General features: G+C 46.2%; 1 protein-coding gene across 3 annotated transcripts; it reads left to right on the forward strand.

Annotated features, from left to right (window-relative positions):
- Positions 1-10419: 10419 nt before the first annotated feature.
- LOC142652049 (uncharacterized) lies at positions 10420-21122 on the forward strand. Of its 3 annotated transcripts, none has more exons than XM_075827435.1 (8): positions 10435-10722; positions 15010-15120; positions 17016-17123; positions 17770-17904; positions 18601-18663; positions 19049-19228; positions 19712-19765; positions 20495-21122. In XM_075827435.1, exons 1-8 carry the CDS (start codon positions 10690-10692, stop codon positions 20516-20518), a joined length of 708 nt encoding a protein of 235 aa, XP_075683550.1. In that variant the 5' UTR covers positions 10435-10689; the 3' UTR covers positions 20519-21122. The 3 variants fall into 3 exon arrangements, with proteins under 3 accessions (XP_075683552.1, XP_075683550.1, XP_075683551.1); XM_075827436.1 differs by lacking the exon at positions 10435-10722 and adding an exon at positions 13809-14076; XM_075827437.1 differs by lacking the exon at positions 17770-17904 and having other exon boundaries at positions 10420-10722.
- Positions 21123-21475: the final 353 nt, after the last annotated feature.

Consider the following 21475-nt stretch of genomic DNA (forward strand, 5'->3'; position numbering starts at 1 on the left):
GGGGCCAGATGTCAAGAGAGGCGCGTCACCAAGGACACGTCACCAAGGACGCGTCACCAAGGCAACGGCCGGGAAGTTCTCGGTAAGTACGAACCTCTTTTTTTTTTAAACAGGTTGCTAGATATGGTGATCGTAATGCACTGTCGAGGGTGCTGAAAGAGTTACTGTCGATCAGTTAACTCTTTCAGCACCATGGACAGTGACTGACGTCGACTAGCCTCATCTCTATGATGGCGGCTGCGCGAAAATCATGCAGCCGCGCATCATACACGGATGACACACGGAGCTGTCAAGTGCCTTTTTTGCGCACGCAAAACGCTGCGTTTTTTGCGCGCGCAAAACGCACACGCTCGTGTAAATGAGGCCTTAGGGTAGGAACACACTAGGCATGAACACTGCAGATTTTATGCAACACATTTTATTGTGGAAAATCCACAGCGTATCACAGTCGCAGCAGAGAGGATGAGATTTTAACAAATCTCATCCACACGCTGCAAAAATAATGGACCTGCAGTGTGGCTTTTTAAGCCGCAGCGTGTCAATGTATTCTGTGGAATCGGCGCTCCTTTGTTGCGGAAATGCTGCGGTTCTGCCGCAAAAATCACAAATGAGAAAAAAAAAAAGGTACTTTTTTAAATTGATAACGTTTAGACTTGCCCCGGCCGTAGTCCTGGTGACGCGATCCTCTATTCTTAGCGCAGCCCGGCCTCCTGTCATGATGTTTCATCCCATGTGACTGCTCCGGCGGTCACATGGTCTACAGCGTCATCCCAGGAGGCGGGGCTACGTTCAGAAGAGAGAGATGCGTCACCTAAACTACGGCCGGGGCAAGTCTAAACTTTTTTTTCCCTGCAGGATTCCCGCAGCGGACATGCCTCACCAAACCTGCGCCACTATTTGGTGCGGTTTTGCTGGCAGAATTCCCTGCGGCTACCGGGGCGGATAAGCTGTGTCGTTTTACTCAGCATAACCGCCTAGTGTGTCCCTTATGATGTCGCTCCTGGAGCTGCTGCCGGTCTCTAAATAGGCAGTTGGTCCAGTAGAATTTGGAATTATTTTTTTTTGTGAACCAGCTTAAAAAAACACAAAACTTTTGTGTTAGGGCCTGTTCACATCACCGTTCGCTTCCATTCCGGGGTTCCGTCTGAGGTTTCTGTCGGGTGAACTCCGCAACGGAAAGTGAAAGTGACAGCTGGTTCACAAAAAAAAATAATTCCAAATTCTACTGAACCAACTGCCTATTTAGAGACCGGTAGCAGCTCCAGGAGCGACATCATAAGGGACACACTAGGCGGATATGCTGAGTAAAACTACACAGCTTATCCGCCCCGGTAGCCGCAGGCAATTCTGCCAGCAAAACCGCACCAAATAGTGGCGCAGGTTTGGTGAGGCGCGTCCGCTGCGGGAATCCTGCAGGGAAAAAAAAGTTTAGACTTGCCCCGGCCGTAGTTTAGGGCGACACGTCTCTCTCTTCTGAACGTAGCCCCGCCTCCTGGGATGACGCTGTAGACCATGTGACCATTGCAGCAGTCACATGGGATGAAACGTCATGACAGGAGGCCGGGCTGCGCTAAGAATAGAGGATCGCGTCACCAGGACTACGGCCGGGGGAAGTCTAAACTTTTTTATCAATTTAAAAAAGTGCCTTTTTTTTTTTCTCATTTGTGATTTTTGCGGCAGAACCGCAGCATTTCCGCAACAGAGGAGCGGCGATTCCACAGAATACATTGACATGCTGCGGCTTAAAAAGCCACACTGCAGGCATGGCCGGCCTTAGCTATGTGCGACACGTGCGGTCGCACAGGGCGCCGGCCGCCATGCTGTAAGGGGGGCACCAGTGGGTACGAGCAGAAGAGAGGAGAAATGTTCCTCCCTCTGCACTGCTGCGTGAAGTGAACGCTGATTGGAGGAGCAGCAGCAAGTGCTTCTGTCTGCTCCACCAATCGGCACAGCCTGTACTGCAGTGTCACACACACTCAGCACCTCACGCAGCTCCTTCTTGCTGTGCTGCTGCCACAGTGAAGACTCCTCCACGGAGCTCCAGAGTCAGGTAAGTGCAGCAGCTTTAGCTTAATCTATGTTTATTTATGTGCAGTGTGAGGGAGGGGGAGAGAGGGGGCTTTATTTGATGTGTAACAGGATGTTTTGTTTTTTTAAAAGATCGATTTTGTGGGGGAGGGGAGACTAGGTTACAGGTACTTTGAGTGTGTATTTTTTACAGATCGATTTTGTGGGGGAGGGGACATTGCCCTAAATGCTATAGGAGTGTGGGGGGATTCTTTATAAATGTATTTTGTGAGGGGGGGACTTCTGTATGGTTTATTTTGTGGTGTAGGAGCTTATTATGAATCATGGGGGAGGGGAACTTAGCGTTATGTATGCGGAGAAAGGATTCTTTAGGGTACGGCCACACGGAGCGGCCCTCACACTGTCGCAACGCGGCCAACAACCGCGCTGGCACTATGTAGGAGCGGCTGTCAAATACCTCGTTAAGGGGTATTCCGGTTACACTCGCGTGCACACTGCCGCTCCATTCATTCTCTATGGGAGCGCCGGAGATAGCCTTTATGGACGCACGATTTTGCAAATTACAACAACTTACCTCCTATTCATTCTCTATGGGAGCGCCGGAAAAAGCAGAACACTGCACTCGGCTATCTCCGGCGCTCCCATAGAGAATGAATGGATCGGCAGTGCGCGTGCGAATGTAACCGGAATACGTGCGGCCACTAACAGGCTGTTTGACAGCCGCACTGAACATGGTGACGGCGTGGTTGTTAGCTGCGTTGCAACTGTGTCAGGGCCGCTCCGTGTGGCCTTACCCATAGGCTGGATTCACACAAGCGTGTGCCTTTTGCGCAGCCGCAATCATTATGACACTCCATTTGGATGTTTGTAAACAAAAAAGCATGTGGTGCTTTTCTGTTTTCATTCATCCTTTTCACTGCTGCTGCGCGAATCACGCTGTTCGCACGTTAGTGCTTCCGTGTGGTATGCATGGTTTTCACGCACCCATTGACTTCAATGGGTGCGTGATGCGCAAAAAACGCTCAAAGAACGGACATGTCATGACTTTTACGCAGCGGACACACGCAGCATAAAAATCACGCACATGTCTGCACGGCCCCATAGACTAATATAGGTCCGTGCAACGCGCATGAAATTCACACGCGTTGCACGGACGTATATCCCGTTCGTCTGAATAAGCCATTAGAGATAATATTTGTGGGGAGAGCAACTTGACTATAAGGGTAGGAACACACAGGGCGGATACGTAAAACCACACAGTGTATACGTCCTGAGAACCGCAGGGAATTTCACCTGAAAAACAGCACCAAATTTTGGTGTCGTTTTTTGGGCGGAAAGACTGCAGAAATAAATTAAAAAAAAAGCTAATGCTCCCGCACGTAGTCCCTCTCTCTCTCTGAGCGTAGCCCGGCCTCCTGTGATGACGCTGTAGTCCATGTGACCGCTGCAGCCTTTGATTGGCCTGTGATTGGCTGCAGCTGTCACATGGGATGCATCGTCATCCCTGGAGGCCGGGCTACGCTCAGAACAGAATACGCATCGCTATGACTACGGCCGGGTGTATTACCTTTTTTTTTCTCTCATTAGAGATTAACGATAAGCAAAGTTTTTATCATTGATCTTCCCCTTTGTTAACACTGACCAAATACCATTATAATTGGTCAGAAACTGGCGAATCATGATGATAATTGGCTCAACTAAATAGGCCTGTAATGGGGTATAGTCAGGCTTAGTGCCTAGGGCAGCGTGAGTTGTAAATACGGCCCTGCTAAAGACGCAGATACTATTGAACACTATAGCAGAGCAGGGAGGTATCTCCCTGCTCTGCGATCTACTAGGCTGGTGGTTCCCAACATGAGGTTCCCATGAGAATCCTCCAGGGGTGCCGCGACACTCCTCTGGACAACTGCCACGGACGTGCTTTCTCTCCTCCTCCTCATAGCGCGAAGTGGATGTGAGGAGGAGGAGGAGATTTTTTTGCAGAACTCCTGTAGATGGCACCCCCGACTAAATGGACAGAGACGTCAGGGGCTTCTCCTGGAGTGGAATCCCCGGTCACAGCGTCTGCAACGCTGTGGACAGGGATTCCGCTTCAGGAGTTAGTTGCCCGATGTCACTGTTCATATATGGACATCAAGCACTCCGTCAAGGAGCGGAATCCCCAGCCACAGAGAGCTACAGTGGCGCTATCTACAGGAAGGGAGTGCTACCTACAAGGGGGTGTGTGGCACTACCTACAAGGGGGCTGTGTGGCACTACCTACAAGGGGGCTGTGTGGCACTACCTACAAGGGGGCTGTGCGGCAAGGGGGGGATTTGTGGCACTACTTACTAGGGATGCACAATGCATCGAAACTTCGATACTGTGCATCCCCAAATGGTTCGAGCCACACCGGTAAGTATAGTAATACATGATGAATGAGAGCGGGGCTGCGGCTGTGTAATACAGTCACTGCCCCGCTCCTGAGTCCTGACAAGTGCACGCTGTCAGGATGATGCGATGCGGCCAGTGCTGCACTAATGAGCGGCGGCACTGAACACAGAACATGGCGGCCGCACTGCAAAACACCCCCATGTTCTGTCTTCGGTGTCTGCGCCGCTGCTCATTAGTGCAGCGCTAGCCGCATTACCTCATGCTGACCGCGCACGCACTTCTGTCAGGAGCGGGGCAGTGACTATATTACACAGCCGCAGCCCCGCTCTATAACGGCGGAGATCAGCGAAACCGCTCATCTCCGCCGCTATTCTCCTGAATGCTGCGATCAAAACTGACTGCAGCATTCAGGGGAAAGTGAGGAGGGGGATGCCCCTTGGATAGCGTCACAGGGAATTCCTGTGACGCGATTGAGAGCCATACCATATATGGGCAGACAGCTCAGGGTCTATTGAAGGACCCCAGGGCTGTCTTACCATATTTCCTGTTGTTAGGGCATACTTAGGTCTGTCCTAACAACTGCCTGTGTACTATACAAACACCGGCTAATGTACTGGTATATCTCTGATATATGCCAGTACATTAAAGTTTAAAAATAAAGTAATGTTAAATGTAAAAAAATACACATACGCCTTTTTTTTACAATAAACCTTAAAATAAGTCTCAATATATAAAATATACACATTCGGTATTGGCGCGGCCGTAATAACCTGCACAACTATTTTTTTGCGTCATTTATGATGTGTACGCTGTAAAAAAAAAAAAAAAAAAACCTTTTCACTTATTAATGTGAGGCGCGAGGTGCGATGCTGAATTTAACCTCCATGTTCCTCACATTAATAGTAATTAACCCCATCATGTAACTCACACATTAACCCATTATGACTGAGAAACATGATGGGATTAATTACTATTAATGTGAGGCAAATGGAGGTTAAATTCAGCATCACACCTCGCGCCTCACATCAGAAAATGGAAGAACTTTTTTTTATTAGGGCATGACCACACATGGCGGAATTCCTCCGCAACTGTCCGCATCGATGCCGCACAGAATCTGCGTTGCAGATTCTGCAGCGGATCTGCACAAAATGTGCAGTACATTGATGCGGACTAGCTGCTGCAGACTGCGGGAAAAGTGCTTCCCTTCTCCCTATCAGTGCAGGATAGAGAGAAGGGACAGCACTTTCCCTAGTGAAAGTAAACGATTTTCATACTTACCGGCCGTTGTCTTGGTGACGCGTCCCTCTTTCGGCATCCAGCCCGACCTCCCTGGATGACGCGCCAGTCCATGTGACCGCTGCAGCCTGTGCTTGGCCTGTGATTGGCTGCAGCCGTCACTTACACTGAAACGTCATCCTGGGAGGCCGGACTGGAGACAGACGAAGGGAGTTCTCGGTAAGTATGAACTTATATGTTTTTTTACAGATACATGTATATTGGGATCGGTAGTCACTGTCCCGGGTGCAGAAACAGTTACTGCCGATCGCTTAACTCTTTCAGCACCCTGGACAGTGACTATTTACAGACGTCTCCTAGCAACGCTCCCGTCATTACGGGAGCCCCATTGACTTCCTCAGTCTGGCTGTAGACCTAGAAATACCTAGGTCCAGCCAGAATGAAGAAATGTCAAGTTAAAAAAGCAAGACGCATCCGCAGCACACATGACATGTGCATGACAGCTGCGGACTTCATTGCGGAACTTAGAATCTCCATTGAAGTCAATGGAGAAATTCCGCCATGAGTCCGCCACTGCTCCGCAACAGACAGAGCATGCTGCGGACACCAAATTCCGCTCCGCAGCCTATGCTCCGCAGCGGAATTGTACGCATCGTGTAAACGAACACTGCTAAATTAAAGTGAAAGTCAATGGAGAAACGGCTCCGCTGCGGATTAACGCTGCGGAGTGTCCGCAGCGGAATTTAAGTGGAATTCCGCCATGTGTGAACCCGCCCTTACTGTTGGCAAAGTATCGTTTTGGTATCGAAATTGCAATACTACACGAAGTATCGGTATTGAAGTCCAAATTCAGGTGTCGTGACACCCCTACTACCTACAAAGGGGCTGTGTGGCATGACCTACAGGGGGCTGTGTGGCACGAACTACAAGGGGGCTGTGTGGCACGAACTACAAGGGGGCTGTGTGGCACGACCTACAAGGGGGCTGTGTGGCACGACCTACAAGGGGGCTGTGTGGCACGACCTACAAGGGGCATCTGTGAGTGGCGGGCTGATGGTCATTTTACTGTGAGTGGGGGGCTGATGGTCATTTTACTGTGAGTGGGGGGCTGATGGTCATTTTACTGTGAGTGGGGGGCTGATGGTAGTTTTACTGTGAGTGGACGGGCTGATGGTCATTTTAGGGTATGTTCACACGGCAGCGTCCATTACGGCTGAAATTACGGAGCTGTTTTCAGGAGAAAACGGCTCCGGAATTTCAGACGTAATGGCATGTGCAGGCGCTATTCGCTGCGTCTATTACGGACGTAATTGGAGCTGTTTTTCTATGGAGTCAAGGGAAAATGGCTCCAATTACATCTCAAGAAGTGACAGGCTTTTCTTTGACGCGGCCGTCTTTTGACAGCGGCGCGTAAAAAAAATGACCGTCGGCACAGAATATCGTAAGACTCATTCAAATGAATGGGCAGATCTTTGCCGACGCTTTTGAGCCGCATTTTCGGACGTAATTCGGTGCTAAAACGCCCGAATTACGTCCGTAAATAGTGTGTGTGAACCCAGCCTTACTGTGAGTGGGGGGCTGATGGTCATTTTACTGTGAGTCAATTCAAAAGCAGATTTTTTTCTGCCTTACAAAAAACGCTGTGTGAACATACCCTAAGAATGTAGTGCTTATTTTTAGCTATTTTCTGTCTTTCTCTAAACAATTTTTGGTAGGGGGGCCCTGAGGAATTTTTTTTTGTCCAGGGGTGGCTCAAGTCCGAAAAGGTTGGGAAACTCTGTAGCAGGCTACAGAGGCGCCTGCAGCCTATGAGGCGCAGGGACAGGATCCCTGCGCAGTCGGCGTGATGACATCTCTGGATCAAGCCGGCCTACGCAAGGATCCTGTCAGGTGGAGGTGGGGGGCAGTGTGGCACTGTCTACAAGGGGGAGGTGGGGGCTGTATGTCACTTTCTACAATGGGGAGGTGGGTGCTGTATAACACTGTCTACAAGGGGGCGGTGGGGGGCACTGTGTACAAGAGGGAGGTGGGGCTGTATGACACTACAAGGGGGCGGTGGGGGGCACTGTGTACAAGAGGGAGGTGGGGCTGTATGACACTACAAGGGGGCGGTGGGGGGCACTGTGTACAAGAGGGAGGTGGGGCTGTATGACACTACAAGGGGGCGGTGGGGGGCACTGTGTACAAGAGGGAGGTGGGGCTGTATGACACTACAAGGGGCAGATGGGGGCTGTATGGCACTGTCTACAAGGAGGAGGTGGGGGATTATGGCACTGTCTACAGGGAGGCTGTACGGCACAATCTACAGGGGGCACTTTCTACTAGGGGGGCTGTGGGGGCATTATACTCTGTGGAGGACATCATACTGTGTAGGGGCACTACAGGGGGCAATATAATGTGTGTGGCACTTAGGGGGCATAACACTGTGTAGGCACAATTAGAGGACAAAATACTGTGTCCTTGAAGGCGTTATAATATATTACATTATTAAATATTATTATTATACTGTGTGTGGGGCACTAAAGGGGCATTACACTGTGTGGGGGCACTATATAGGGTATTATACTGTGGGGAGGAATTATGCTTTTTTATGGGGCATTTTTTATAATGGCGTGGGGTGCCAAAAGATAATTTCGCACGGGGCGCCATCTACCCTAAGGCCGGCCCTGACCGCTCCCTCACTTCATAACTTTCCAAAAACTGGATCATCACTTCTTACTGTCAAACTTACATTATATGAATTTCAGGAATACAAAATAGTATAGACCAGACGGCCTCGGCCTTTTGTAGGTTGCGAGCCACTTTCACATATCACAGGTGTTGAGCCACGTTGAGTTTTAAGGGTAAGTTCACACGTAGTAAAAACGGCGGATACTGTTTTTTATTTTACTGATTTTTTTATTTAACATTACTTTTTTTTAAAAATTATTTGACTTTTTAATTCCATAGGGGAATTTTTAATTTTGATTTCTAACTTTTTAGTGTACTGGCATACACCTAAGGCTGGATTCACACGAGCATGCGGACGCTCTTCTGGCTCTGGGCAGCGTCAGGTAAGTGCATCTCTTACCTCCCTCCGCCGTCGTCATCCATGATGTGCGGCTGCAGCCACTAGAAGGCGCGTGCGCTGACTCTTCCCTTCTTAAAGGGCCAGCACGTGCCAAAATTCCAAGACTTCCTATTTAAGGATCCTCCCCCCTGAGAATCCTTGCTTGTTCAATCAAGTTCCCCGTGAGCTTCCCTGTACCCTGGTTCCCTGTTTACCTCTCCTTCTGCCTTTATCTGGATTTCCTGTTGTGACCTCTGCCTCTGGTACTTGACTATCCTTGCCTGCCGCCTGCCTTGACCTATTGCTATCGATACCCGTTATGACGTCTGCTGCCTGTCCTGACTTCTGGCCTATTCATCCGACTGCCTCTAAAACCTGCTGTGCCAAGCGTTGCCCTGGGTTACAAGCACCATCGTCCCGGACGACACAGAGGATCCACAAACAAACCGCTGAGAACCGTTATACATATTCTCCACTACCTGTCTCTAAAGGCCTAACACAGATGATCATAAGTGAACATAGCATTACATTCCCCGCCATAAATAAAAATAATATATGTGTGAATTGAGCTCCATAATATTTATGTTCGGTAATGCTGTAGAGCAGCGATTTATGACAGGACCGTGAGGGAATAGTGTGGAGGTTTCCGCAGGCTGATGCATGAGGGTGGATTCACACATGGCACAAAAATACGCCACAAATTCTGAAGCAGTAATTCCGCAGCAAAAAAAAACGCTAGAATTTGTCGCCTATTTGCTGCGGAATTGTATTGCGGATTTCGGTTCGGTTTTTCAAATAGTATTGAAGTCTATGATGAAATTTTGCGTTGAAAATCTGCAACACATATAGAAAAGTATTTCCGCAGTGGAAAGATTCTGCATGGAAATATAAACCATGTTTGTGCTGCAGATGTTTTTTCCACCCATAGGAATACAGGGTATAAATTTCCACAGCGGATGTTTTTGCTACGAAAATTAGACCACGTGTAAATCCAACCTGAAGGTTCAGACAACAGAAAGGTCTGACAGCGATCGCAAACCAAGCAAATGATATCATTTTATTTTTTAAACTTACGTTCCTTTTTTTTAAAAATGTTTTTTTATTATTCATTTTATTGAAATGTGCTTGGTAACTTGATAAGCTCTTAACGGTATTACGTGCAGTTTTTCCGTGTGTATTTGCGTGCTGCAAAACTGCAGTGTAATACAGTACCAGCCTAGTCAATGAGATTCCATGGAATCTCATGTCCATGCTGCGGTATTTTTTGGGACAGATATTGACCCGCGGTGCGTATTTTCGAAACCGCAGCGTGTCAATTTATCCTGCGATACCGCTTGCGAATTCTATCTCCCTAGTTATGCAGAAATACGCAGAAAAACCTGCAGCATGAAAAGGACACGATTTACATAAAAACCGCACCCTGAAAAAGCGTTTATTTTGCTGGGAATTTCTTGCGGTTTTGCTGCGTATTTTCCACAGCAAAATACTCAACGTGTGCATGTAACACAGAGGTAAAAAAAAAATGGACAGAAGGTTAAAAAAATGATGGTGTGTTGAAGCATCTCTCCACCGCTTCTGGAATTGAATGTTTATTTTTAGGCAGGTTTGATTAAGGCCTCATGCACACGGCCGTGCCCGTATTCACAAGTATACAAAGTATGGGAGCATGACCTGTAAAAAACAAAAAGTAGGAAATGCTCCATAATTTCCGGCACGGTTCTACAGCACGTACATCTTTCCGTAGCGATAAGTAAAGGTGTCCGCGGCCAATAGAACCAGGCAGGTCCGTAATTGTGGACCGTATTACGGTCCGCAATTACAGAGTTTTTTTTACGGTTGTGTGCATGAGGCCTAACAAATACACGATTACTCACCAAAATCTGTGTGAAATCCGTCTCCTATTATTTTCACAGGGTAATTTGCGTGTAGATCCGGGTGATGACGCTGCCTACGATGGATCTGATGGGGTGGACAACATGGAGTAGGGGGGTGGACTGCCCAAAATGCGTGTTCTGGTGACAAAACGCTGTGAGAAGGTGGCTGTCTGACTGAAGATGGCAGTCTGTAGAGTGTGACAGCTTCACGGTAAAGCTGGCCGCCACATTCAGTCAGACTGCACTACACGCCAATAGCATTTTAAGCACCTAGAGACAGGCAGCCATTTTATACTTCACCTAGAGACAGGCAGCCATTTTATGCTTCACCTAGAGACAGGCAGCCATTTTATGCTTCACCTAGAGACAGGCAGCCATTTTATGCTTCACCTAGAGACAGGCAGCCATTTTATGCTTCACCTAGACACAGGCAGCCATGTTCTAAAAGTAAATACACACCCAGAAATAGCCATTAGGCCTATTTACTCTGCCCATAGATATGTCCTCTATGTGGTGCCAACACATGTATCTCATGTAACTCTGAATGCCACGGGTCCCATGATGTGTATGTGTGTGTAAGGGGGTGATACTGCCCTGTTTAAATTGAACTGTCTTCCCTGTGCATCTTTCATGTTGGTTGGTACTTTCATTCTGTTTAGTGTATCCCTGCCATGTTAGTAGCAGCCACTAGGTGTCACTGAAGAACCAGTGGCTGAAGATTTAGGGTATATTCACACGCCCTATTTACGGACGTAATTCAGGCGTTTTACGCCTCGAATTACTGCCGAAAAAACGGCTCAAAACCGTCTGCAAACATCTGCCCATTGAATTCAATGAGTCTAAGGGCATGACCACACGTGGCGGATTTCCTCCGCAACTGTCCGCATCAATGCCGCACAGAATCTGCGTTGCAGATTCTGCTGCGGATCTGCACAAAATGTGCAGTACATTGATGCGGACTAGCTGCTGCGGACTGCGGGAAAAGTGCTTCCCTTCTCCCTATCAGTGCAGGATAGAGAGAAGGGACAGCACTTTCCCTAGTGAAAGTAAACGATTTTCATACTTACCGGCCGTTGTCTTGGTGACGCGTCCCTCTTTCGGCATCCAGCCCGACCTCCCTGGATGACGCGCCAGTCCATGTGACCGCTGCAGCCTGTGCTTGGCCTGTGATTGGCTGCAGCCGTCACTTAGACTGAAACGTCATCCTGGGAGGCCGGACTGGAGACAGACGCAGGGAGTTCTCGGTAAGTATGAACTTATATGTTTTTTTACAGATACATGTATATTGGGATCGGTAGTCACTGTCCCGGGTGCAGAAACAGTTACTGCCGATCGCTTAACTCTTTCAGCACCCTGGACAGTGACTATTTACAGACGTCTCCTAGCAACGCTCCCGTCATTACGGGAGCCCCATTGACTTCCTCAGTCTGGCTGTAGACCTAGAAATACATAGGTCCAGCCAGAATTAAGAAATGTCATGGTAGTAAAACCAATACGCTCCGCAGCACACATAAGATCTGCGGACTTCATTGCGGAATTTTGACTCTCCATTGAAGTCAATGGAGAAATTCCGCCATGAGTCCGCCACTGCTCCGCAACAGACAGAGCATGCTGCGGACACCAAATTCCGCTCCGCAGCCTATGCTCCGCAGCGGAATTTTACGCCTCGTCTAAACGAACACTGCTAAATTAAAGTGTAAGTCAATGGACAAACGGCTCCGCTGCGGATTAACGCTGCGGAGTGTCCGCAGCGGAATTTAAGTGAAATTCCGCCACGTGTGAACCCAGCCTTACGGTGCTCTGTGCAGACGGGCTTTTTTTTTACGCGACGCTGTCAAAAGACGGCACGTAAAAAAACACCCGCCTCAAAGAAGTGCATGTCACTTCTTGGGACGTAATTGGAGCCGTTTTTCATTGACTCCAATAAAAACCAGCTCCAATTAGGTCCGTAAAAAACGCAGCGAAAAACACGTGCACTTGGCAAATCGCCTGAAAACAGCTCTGTAATTTCAGACGTAAATGGCGTTGCCGTGTGAACATACCCATAGAGCTGTCTGACAGGAAGTGCAGGACTGTGTGCGCGATGTAAAACACGTGTGGAGAGAGGAGGCTCAGGGGAGGAGCTGAGAGGAGCCAGGACCAGGAGGAGCCGGGATCTGCTCTGTAGCAGGGACATAAAGCCACCAAAGAGAAGGTGCCAATAGGAAAAAGCTGAACTGGAACAGGGAGAAGAGCCTTGGAGCCGGCCAGCACCTCAGATAAGTGCCCACACTGGTGTGTAATCTGGTGCCCACACTGGTAATGGCGTCTGTGTGAGATCTGATGAGAATGACTTCCGAGGACGGTGTTAGCTGAGGAATCTGGAATAGTGTCTCATTCTCTCACCGCTGCTCCTCTTCTTCGCCTGTTTAAAACCATTTCCCTAAGCTGAAGAAACAGAATATGTTTGTAATGTTGAGCAGAGATTTGTGCTAAATTGTTTAAGTGGATGAAAAGTGACTTCATTGGGAGCAGACAGTTCTTAAAGGGACAGGGTGATGAACAACCCAGGACGTGTTGATGGACAAATAGCGGATAGACTCTCGCACCTGTACCCTAAACTATAGTTGCGTTCCAAGGCGTGTCCGATCCCTATTGGCGGAGGGCGGGAGAGTGAGGCCGCAAAAGGTAGCGTTAACGCCGCCATGACCCGTGGCAGTGCCGGAAGGAGCGAGTAGTAATTTCGATACCCACAGGGGACGGGAGTGTAACTCTTACCCCTGCCTTAATATTCTCACAGTAGCAGGTAGCTCCCGCCGTGACTGTCAGAGGCGCGTTTCCACCCTAGCGGGTAACGTGGGATCAGGTACAAGCTCTCAGGGGGACTCCAGCAGGATCGACGTCCCCAACCTCAGTTTCCTCCTTGTCTGCTCCCCAAAGTGGGAGAATCATACAATAATTGTATTGTTGGATTTACAGTAAAAGAATAGAAGTGAGAGCCTGTGTTGAATTAATCCGCACGCCAACTCTACATGTGTGTGTGTGTGTGGGGGGGGGGGGGGTCACGTGACTGACGCAATGTTTAGTTATTTTCAGTTAGCCTGTGGATGCATTACACAGGCCTGATCTGTGGATTATACCATTCTACTGTGGAGACGGGGGCCACTATTATTTCCTGTTCTATAAATACAAAAAATAAAAAAAAAACAGACCGCCACTTATCTCTGTTTTTAAGCTGTAGACAAATGGAGAAAAAAAACTCCACCATTTATTACAAGGGGGGGGAGAATGTAACAGTTTAATGTTTTAAATCATTTTTAGTAGTACATTGATAAGATTGGGGGGTGGATGATTAGAACGCTGCTGTGGTGATGTCATCAAGTCCATTATGATGTCATCAGACTCTACCCTATTAGGCCAGGTTTTACCTTGATTCCTTTGAGGGTTTTGTAGGAGAGAGAGAGAGGAAGAGAGGAGAGAGAATTGATTTTATATTTTGCTATTGCGCATTTTAGTCCAAATATGGACAGATTTCTGGTAAGTAATTATATATTCATGTATTGATAATTATTGAGGATTGATTAGGAATAAGTAATGAGCAGTAATTCATAGACATTTTTGTTTACTTGTGTTTTTAGAATAGCAAAACTGATTCAAATGTATTAATTGTTCAGAATTAGAAAATAGGGTCTGTTTTTCCCCACAAATATCACCGCTTTAGTTCATTAGCTGCGTATGATATTGTATTCACTTGAATTGGGCTGAGCTGCAATACCAGCTCAAGGACAGGAGTGGCGCTGTGTCAGGAAAAAGTAGATTATTTTCTAATCCAGGACAACCTCCCTAGGGTCAGTTCACACGTTGCGTAAATACTGCGTATTTTCCGCAACGGAATTTGTTGTGGAGAATTTGCAGCAAATACAGTAGCAGCAAAGAGGATGAGATAAAACAAATCTTATCCACACACTGCGGAAATAACGAGCGGAAAAAAGACTCAGAAATTGACCAGTGGTGCAGAATTTTATTCCGTAGCATGTCAATTGTATTTACGTAAACGCTGCTTATTTGTTGCGGCTTTTCCCCTTTCAATTCAATAACAGTTGTGTTTTTTTAGGCGGATTCACAGCGATTCTGCCGCAATAAAAACGCAAGTCGCACAAAATAAATAAATCTTATACTTACCCAGGAGTCTGTGTAAGTATAAGCCGGCCTGGATGACGTCAGAGGGCCGGCCTCCTGGGATGACGCTTGACGCGTCATCCCATGTGACCGCCGCTGCACCCAATCACAGGTTAAATGCTGCAGTGTTCCGGTTTTTCACCCAGAATTCCCTGCGGTGCACAGGATGGATACGATGTGTGCTCTTACACAGCGTATCCACCCCGTGTGAACTCAGCCTTAATGTAATGCGACATAAGGAGGTTATAAATCATGTCACTGAATGGAGATTATTCCTTCTCTGTCCCACAGAAATATTTACCTGCTCGGTCCCGTTATCAAACTCATGTCACCAAGTTTGCGGAGCCCGGGAAGAAGAGCAGGAGATGGAACTTTTTTCGACGTCATTCATCCAAAGTCCAGGTGATGTATTTTTTTTATATGTTATGTATTTCCTCATCAAGTAAAAGCTCCACCTTGGATCCACTTGATAACATTATGGAACTAAAATCCCAGCAATTTCCTAATATATATCTGTGACCGGAGTCTTTCCATTCAAAACAAGGCAGGTGCCGGGAATTCCTATTCCTTCAAGTTGTTCTCCTGGCACCAAATGGAAGAGCTGCCCCTATGTCAGTCAGTCAGAGGCGTAATTCAAAGCTTATGGACCCCAATGTAACATCTGTAACAGGGCCCCCCACCTACAATGTTCCAGTTACAATTCTGGCAGAGGGGCCTCCGGGCCTCCTCAGACACCATGGCCAGGTGCGACTGTTAACTCTAAACCCCTTCTAGTCATGCCCCCGCAGTCACTATATTCCTCCAGTCTTTTCCCTAAGGGTATGTTCACACGAGGGCGTCCGTAACGGCTGAAATTACGGGGATGTTTCAGCCTGAAAACATCCCCGTAATTTCAGCCGTAACGGCATGTAAAGGCGCTTGAACGCCGCGTCCATTACGGGCGTAATTGGCGCTGCTATTCATTAAAGTCAATGAATAACGGCTCCAAATACGGCCAAAGAAGTGACAGGTCACTTCTTTGACGCGGTCGTATATTTACGCGCCGTCTTTTGACAGCGGCGCGTAAATTACGCCTCGTGTGAACAGACAAACGTCTGCCCATTGCTTTCAATGGGCAGATGTTTGTCAACGCTATTGAGGCGCTATTTTCAGACGTAATTCGGGGCAAAAACGCCCGAATTACGTCCGTAAATAGGCCGTGTGAACATACCCTAACTCTGTTCACAGGATACAGGCTGTCATAAATGGCGCCTGTATTATGCTGGTACCCCAGGAGAGCCAAGCACAGAGAATCCGTTGCTTTATCACACACATTACCCCACACTGATACAGGCAGTAATTCAAGTAATAGATATAATCGATAAGGAAATTCTATCTATTGGTAAAATGGAAAAATAAAAGAGAATAATTACATTTATTTTATGATTAGGATTTTTTCACATTTGTTGGGGTACAACGGGTGTATTAGCTCTTTAGAAGTTGGAGTCCATTATACTGATCTGGGGGAGGGGGTATTATACATCCCTCTCATTCTGATGTTGTGGTATCCGGAATAATACAGAAAGAAGTAATGCTGCCAACACTTACCCATGGATATTGGCTACTTGGTCGGACATTGTTATTGGACACATTTGCATATATCCTTATTGGAAACAGTTATTAGAGGGTAAAGAGATTGTCCAGCATTAGAAAAAGGGGCTGTTTTCTCTCCAGAAACTGCACCCCTCTTGACTATTGGTTGTGTCAGGTATTACATCACAGTCCCATTTACTTGAATGGGAATGAACTGCAGTACCGGACACAGCCCATAGACAATAGTGGCACTGTTTCTGCACAAGAATCAGACTTTTTTTCTAACTCCAGACAACCCCTTCAATGTATGGTATATCAGCAAAGTGACAGAAGCCGCTTATATATAATCACAAGATCACGATTTATCTCCACTACTACAAACAAATCATGAGCATGGTGACTGGGTGCTCAGCAATGTGTCCCTGGGGTCCAATCCAACCAAGGAAAACGCCTGCATGGAGTTTATATGCTCTTTCTGTGTTTGCGTGGATTTCCCCCGTTCTCTATTTCCTTTCACGCTATGATTACATACTGATAGGTTATTCCTATGTAATTGGCCTCAGTGTGTGTCTGAGATGGAGAGATTGGCGTTATGAGCCCCATTGGGTACAGCGAGTGATGATAATCTGTGTACAGCGCTATAGAATGTGTTGGCTGGAAATTCTAATAATTATAAGGAATTACAGAGACACATTCAATGAACTCAGTTTTCTACTTATTTACAGCAACGTCCTGCTGGCTCCTTTGATAACATCATTGACGTTCCAAAAAAAGAGCCTAAAAATGTATCCAGGACACGGAAACGTTTCTGGAAATGTATTAACAGGAGAAAGGTAAGATTTCTCTTAGTGTCATTTTTTCCCTGAGTTTTTTCTACATACGTAGAAGACGTGATTGGTGGGTGTTTGGATCTATTGGAGGAGGTTACATTGGTAAGATACTGGGATCATGCAAATCAAGTACATGTTGTGCAATTCCCATCTATTAAAGGAATATTCCCAAAATCATAAATTATCACCTATTCACAGAATAATTGATCATTTCTGATCGCTGGGTACCCAACTGCTGGTACCCCCACCGATCATGAGAATGGAGGTCCCGATCCCCCAGATCCTCCTCACTGCACGCCCAGCAGTGAAAAGGAGCTTAAATGGAGCTGCTGTCGAGCCTGCGTTCACCGTTCCATTCATTGTCTATGAGAATGATGGAAACAGTCGAGCGCTGTACTCGTCTGTTTCTGTAATTCCCGTAGACTTTGAATGTAGCGGTAGCGCGCAGGCTGAACCACCACCCCATTCAATGTCCTCCTTACTGCGGTCAAGCAATGAGGAGGATCTGGGGATTTTGGACCCCCGTTCTCATGATCTGTGGGGGTTCCAGCAATCTCCAGTGATCAGACAATTATCATCTATCCTGTAAATAGGTGATAATTTTAAGATTTTGGGAAAGCCCCTAAACTCTAGTTGTTTTTTTTGGCAGGCTTATGTAACACCAAGTGTCACTCCTAATGATGTGGCAGATAAATCATCTGAAAATCCAGTAACCCAGATTGAGGAGATTCAGCTAGACCTGAAGCCGCTGACATCCACAGTCAGGAGGGGTTATGCTGTTAAGGTAATGTTACTGGAACTGTCAATCCCCAAAGATAGATGAATAGATATGAGATTAATAGACAAGTAGGAAAATAGATAAGAAATAGACAGATATGAGATTAGATCGGTATATATGAGGATAATTGTGGTGCAGTTTTTCGGCCGGAACGTCCGCTGCGAAAAACAGCACGTAAAAAATTTCCATACTTACCTGTAGCCATGGCGACGCATCCCTCTGACATCCTGCAGCCCAGCCTCCTGGGATGACGTTTCAATCAATGTAACGCTACAGTCTGTGATTGGCTGCAGCAGTTACATGGGATGAAACATCATCCCTGGCGGATGCGTTGGATGCAGGAACATAAAGTTCCGGGCAAGTATGAGAATTTTTTTTCTGAGTTGCGATCCTTGCAGCGATATTGCAGATTTTCCGCTGCAAAACTCACAACATCTGCTACTTCATGCAGATTTTATCTCCCCATTGATTTCAATGGCGCCAACCTGAAACAGAAAAGCAGCGATTTATTAAAAAACGGCACCACAGGTCAATTTATGAACATTTTTTTACTCTGCGTGTGGATGAGATTTGCTCAAGGCTCATCTACTTTGCTGCTACGGTACTACGCTGCATATTTTCTGCAAATGAAATCGGTTGTGGGAAAATCTGCAGTGTTTACGCTACGTGTGAACCCGGCCTAAATGTGTTTTCTTTCTGTAGATCAAACTGCAAATTGCCCCTACTAAAACCAAGAAAAGAAGCTTCATAGATTTCTTCCGCAAGGTGAGAACATGAGTTTATTACTGATTTCCTGCAGTCACTGTCTTGTGTTGTATCTGATTTTCTAGCTTATGTGAACCCTCAGTCATAATATAAGTAGAAGCTGGGTGGACACAAAGTGGAGGAGATGCAGGTGAACGTCAGAAAGCATGTGCGCGTTTCTCTATTATGTTCTATGAGAGTTACGAGAACAGCCATGCGCCCTGGACCCCCTTGGACACCCATTCTTTTGAAGGTTGGGGGTCCTATCTTTGGATATGGCACGAATGTTGTCCTAAATCTTGATCTGTTATTTGCTGTATGTTTGCTCTTTGGTGATATACTTATCTAGTAATAGAAACATCTACCAGTATGATTCACCTTCATTCACTTTTATTCTGTTTTGTAGAAGTTTGGTTTAGAAGAGCTTCAGCCAACGATCCCAAAGAAAAAACATGTTGGCACCCAAGTTACGGAAAGGGACCTGGATCACATCATCATGTTCTCTACTAGCACAAGTACCAACTCGTACTTACTGGTCTCAGTAGCAACACAAACAGATGAGGATGATCTGCGGAACATCTCAGAGGTGTGTATGATAAAGGCTGTATAAAATTCCTAGGATATATAGAAGTCCTTGAGTCAACCTCTTCAAGTTGTTTAACATTTAATTGGATGTTGGTTGACAACCAATATGGCCACCATTCTGGCTACCACAGGGATTGTCGCCTAGCGTTACTAGACTACTGACCTGCCAATCTGCACATAGTTGTGAAGGAATATCACTACATGCTACAAGATTTGATATTCAAGAGTCTGGTAAAGCTTGATGCCAATCCCTATTAGAGCTGCAATGGCTGATTCTTGTCCGTCGCTTGCGAGAAGGAGACAGAACTAAGAAATAACTTAATAGAATGTTTAAGAGTGTTACAGAAGAGGATCAATCATGGTGATTTTTTTTCATTTTGGGTGGAGATGCATTTAATAAACAATATGATAGAAGATATAGGATAGGTTTAACATGTTCTACTCAATGATCAATCAATTAGTAATTATTAAATTTGTTTTTCAGAAACCACTGCCACCAATTGGAAGACAACTCATTGTTATCAAAGAAGCCGACTCTGTAAGTTCTCACATATTTATATGCATTTCGCGTTGCTTATATAGCGCCAATATATTAAGGAGTCCCTGTCCCCAATGGGGTTCAAAATCTGAGCAACAAGATTTCTTGAATCCTGTCCATTTGTGAAGGTGTTTGTTATTTGCTATTTTGGATGTGACCCGGACTGTTTCCTGACTCTGTCTTGGGATCACTGCCTGCCCTGACCTGTATCTGTTTATCGTGTTGCATGAACTCTGCCAACCCTGACCTCGTATTTGTATGACCGGGCATGGGCCCCTTCCTGTTTTCACCTTACACAATTCTAATTGGGCAGACTGGAGCAGAGTTAGTGTTCTCCCAGCTCTCCTAAATATCACTAGTGATTGTATGTCCACTGTCTCTGCCGTCATGTCCTCATTCTGTGCAACTCACTGTCCTGGACCATTAGACTTTTTTTTCTAAAATGTACAGCTTTTTTGAAATGTATTTTAAAGAATCCCTATGTCACATAACCATAGTCCCACACACAACCTGATTTGGTCAGATATCTCCACTCCACTCTGTCCTCAGCTAGCTACCCATGTCACATCACTTTTCACTTTATATCCATGTTGTACACTATCACCGTGTATCTATCGTGTCCTCCCATTCCATTAAGATCATAAACTCTTACAATTACTGCCACAATGTTGGCGCTAAATATAAATTATTATTATTATATGAAATGATAAAGTTCTGTTTCCATTTCAGATCAACAAAGTGACAAAGAAGTAAACATCTGCATCAGCTATGGAAGTGAACAACCCTAGGGGGCATGGCTATCAAAACATGGATGATCTCTCTGCTCTGGCATCACCGGGGTGTTAAAACGCGACTCTCAGTGGCAATGAACCGGCACCGACTACACAATTCTGCTGGTCCTAATCTCTGCCACACACTGATCTACAATGAATAAGGGGAAAAGAAAAAGAGGAGCCTGGGAAAAGTGTTTTCCTTATTTTCCCATGATGGCACCGGGTCCTGGGAAAGAATGGCGCTTGAACGAGCTATAGACCAGCCCTGCTCAGTTACACTAGGACTCAAGATCGGACCGACGCTCAAGTCTCACCTATTCACCAAGGAGACTCCAGATCTGCTGGGGGACCCTCATCTGAAGCACCAGGCAACAACGACCCTTTGTCAGGCTCCTGACAACTTGGTCTGCCGTCAGCCACCTCACCGGGCTCTGAATCATCTACCTCCCTTGCCTATGGCGTCTTCTTGGCCTATAACACTGATATCTTTCCACACCGCGTCCCTATGACTACATCATTATCACTTCTATTGGGTATCTACATTTCTTGACTAATTCCTTTATAAAACATCCGATTACTGTGGATTTGTTTTCTTTGTTGGTATTTCTTTTAATGGTTTTCATGTTTTCTGTGGCTTGCTTGCCTATTATACAGATGACATGGGTTTAAAGTATTTTAAAATGTAGTATGCTTTCAGGCTTTTTTATTAATTTATTTAAATGTTATATTTTAAATAGCTTTTTTGTAAGAATTTTTTAAAGAAATAAAAAATCTCTCGGAATATAAGTATAAAATGAATGGCCGCAAAGTAAAAAAAAAATTCTAGTATAGTGATCTACTTCTTCACTAAGGGTTTGTTCCCACACATAGGATAAGCTGCAGATTCTCTGCAACAGAAAATCTGTAGCAGAATCTCAAGAAAAACGCTGGTAAATCT

This window comes from Rhinoderma darwinii, chromosome 5 (genome assembly GCF_050947455.1).
Source record: "Rhinoderma darwinii isolate aRhiDar2 chromosome 5, aRhiDar2.hap1, whole genome shotgun sequence".
Taxonomy (NCBI): Eukaryota; Metazoa; Chordata; class Amphibia; order Anura; family Rhinodermatidae; genus Rhinoderma; species Rhinoderma darwinii.

Excerpts from the sequence above, each read along its gene's own strand:
- LOC142652049 (XM_075827435.1), top strand. The coding sequence starts at position 10,690 with ATGCGTGTTCTGGTGACAAAACGCTGTGAGAAG. Across the intron at positions 15,121-17,015 it reads GTCATTCATCCAAAGTCCAG|CAACGTCCTGCTGGCTCCTT; the intron begins GTGATGTATTTT and ends ACTTATTTACAG. Across the intron at positions 17,905-18,600 it reads GGAGGGGTTATGCTGTTAAG|ATCAAACTGCAAATTGCCCC; the intron begins GTAATGTTACTG and ends TTCTTTCTGTAG.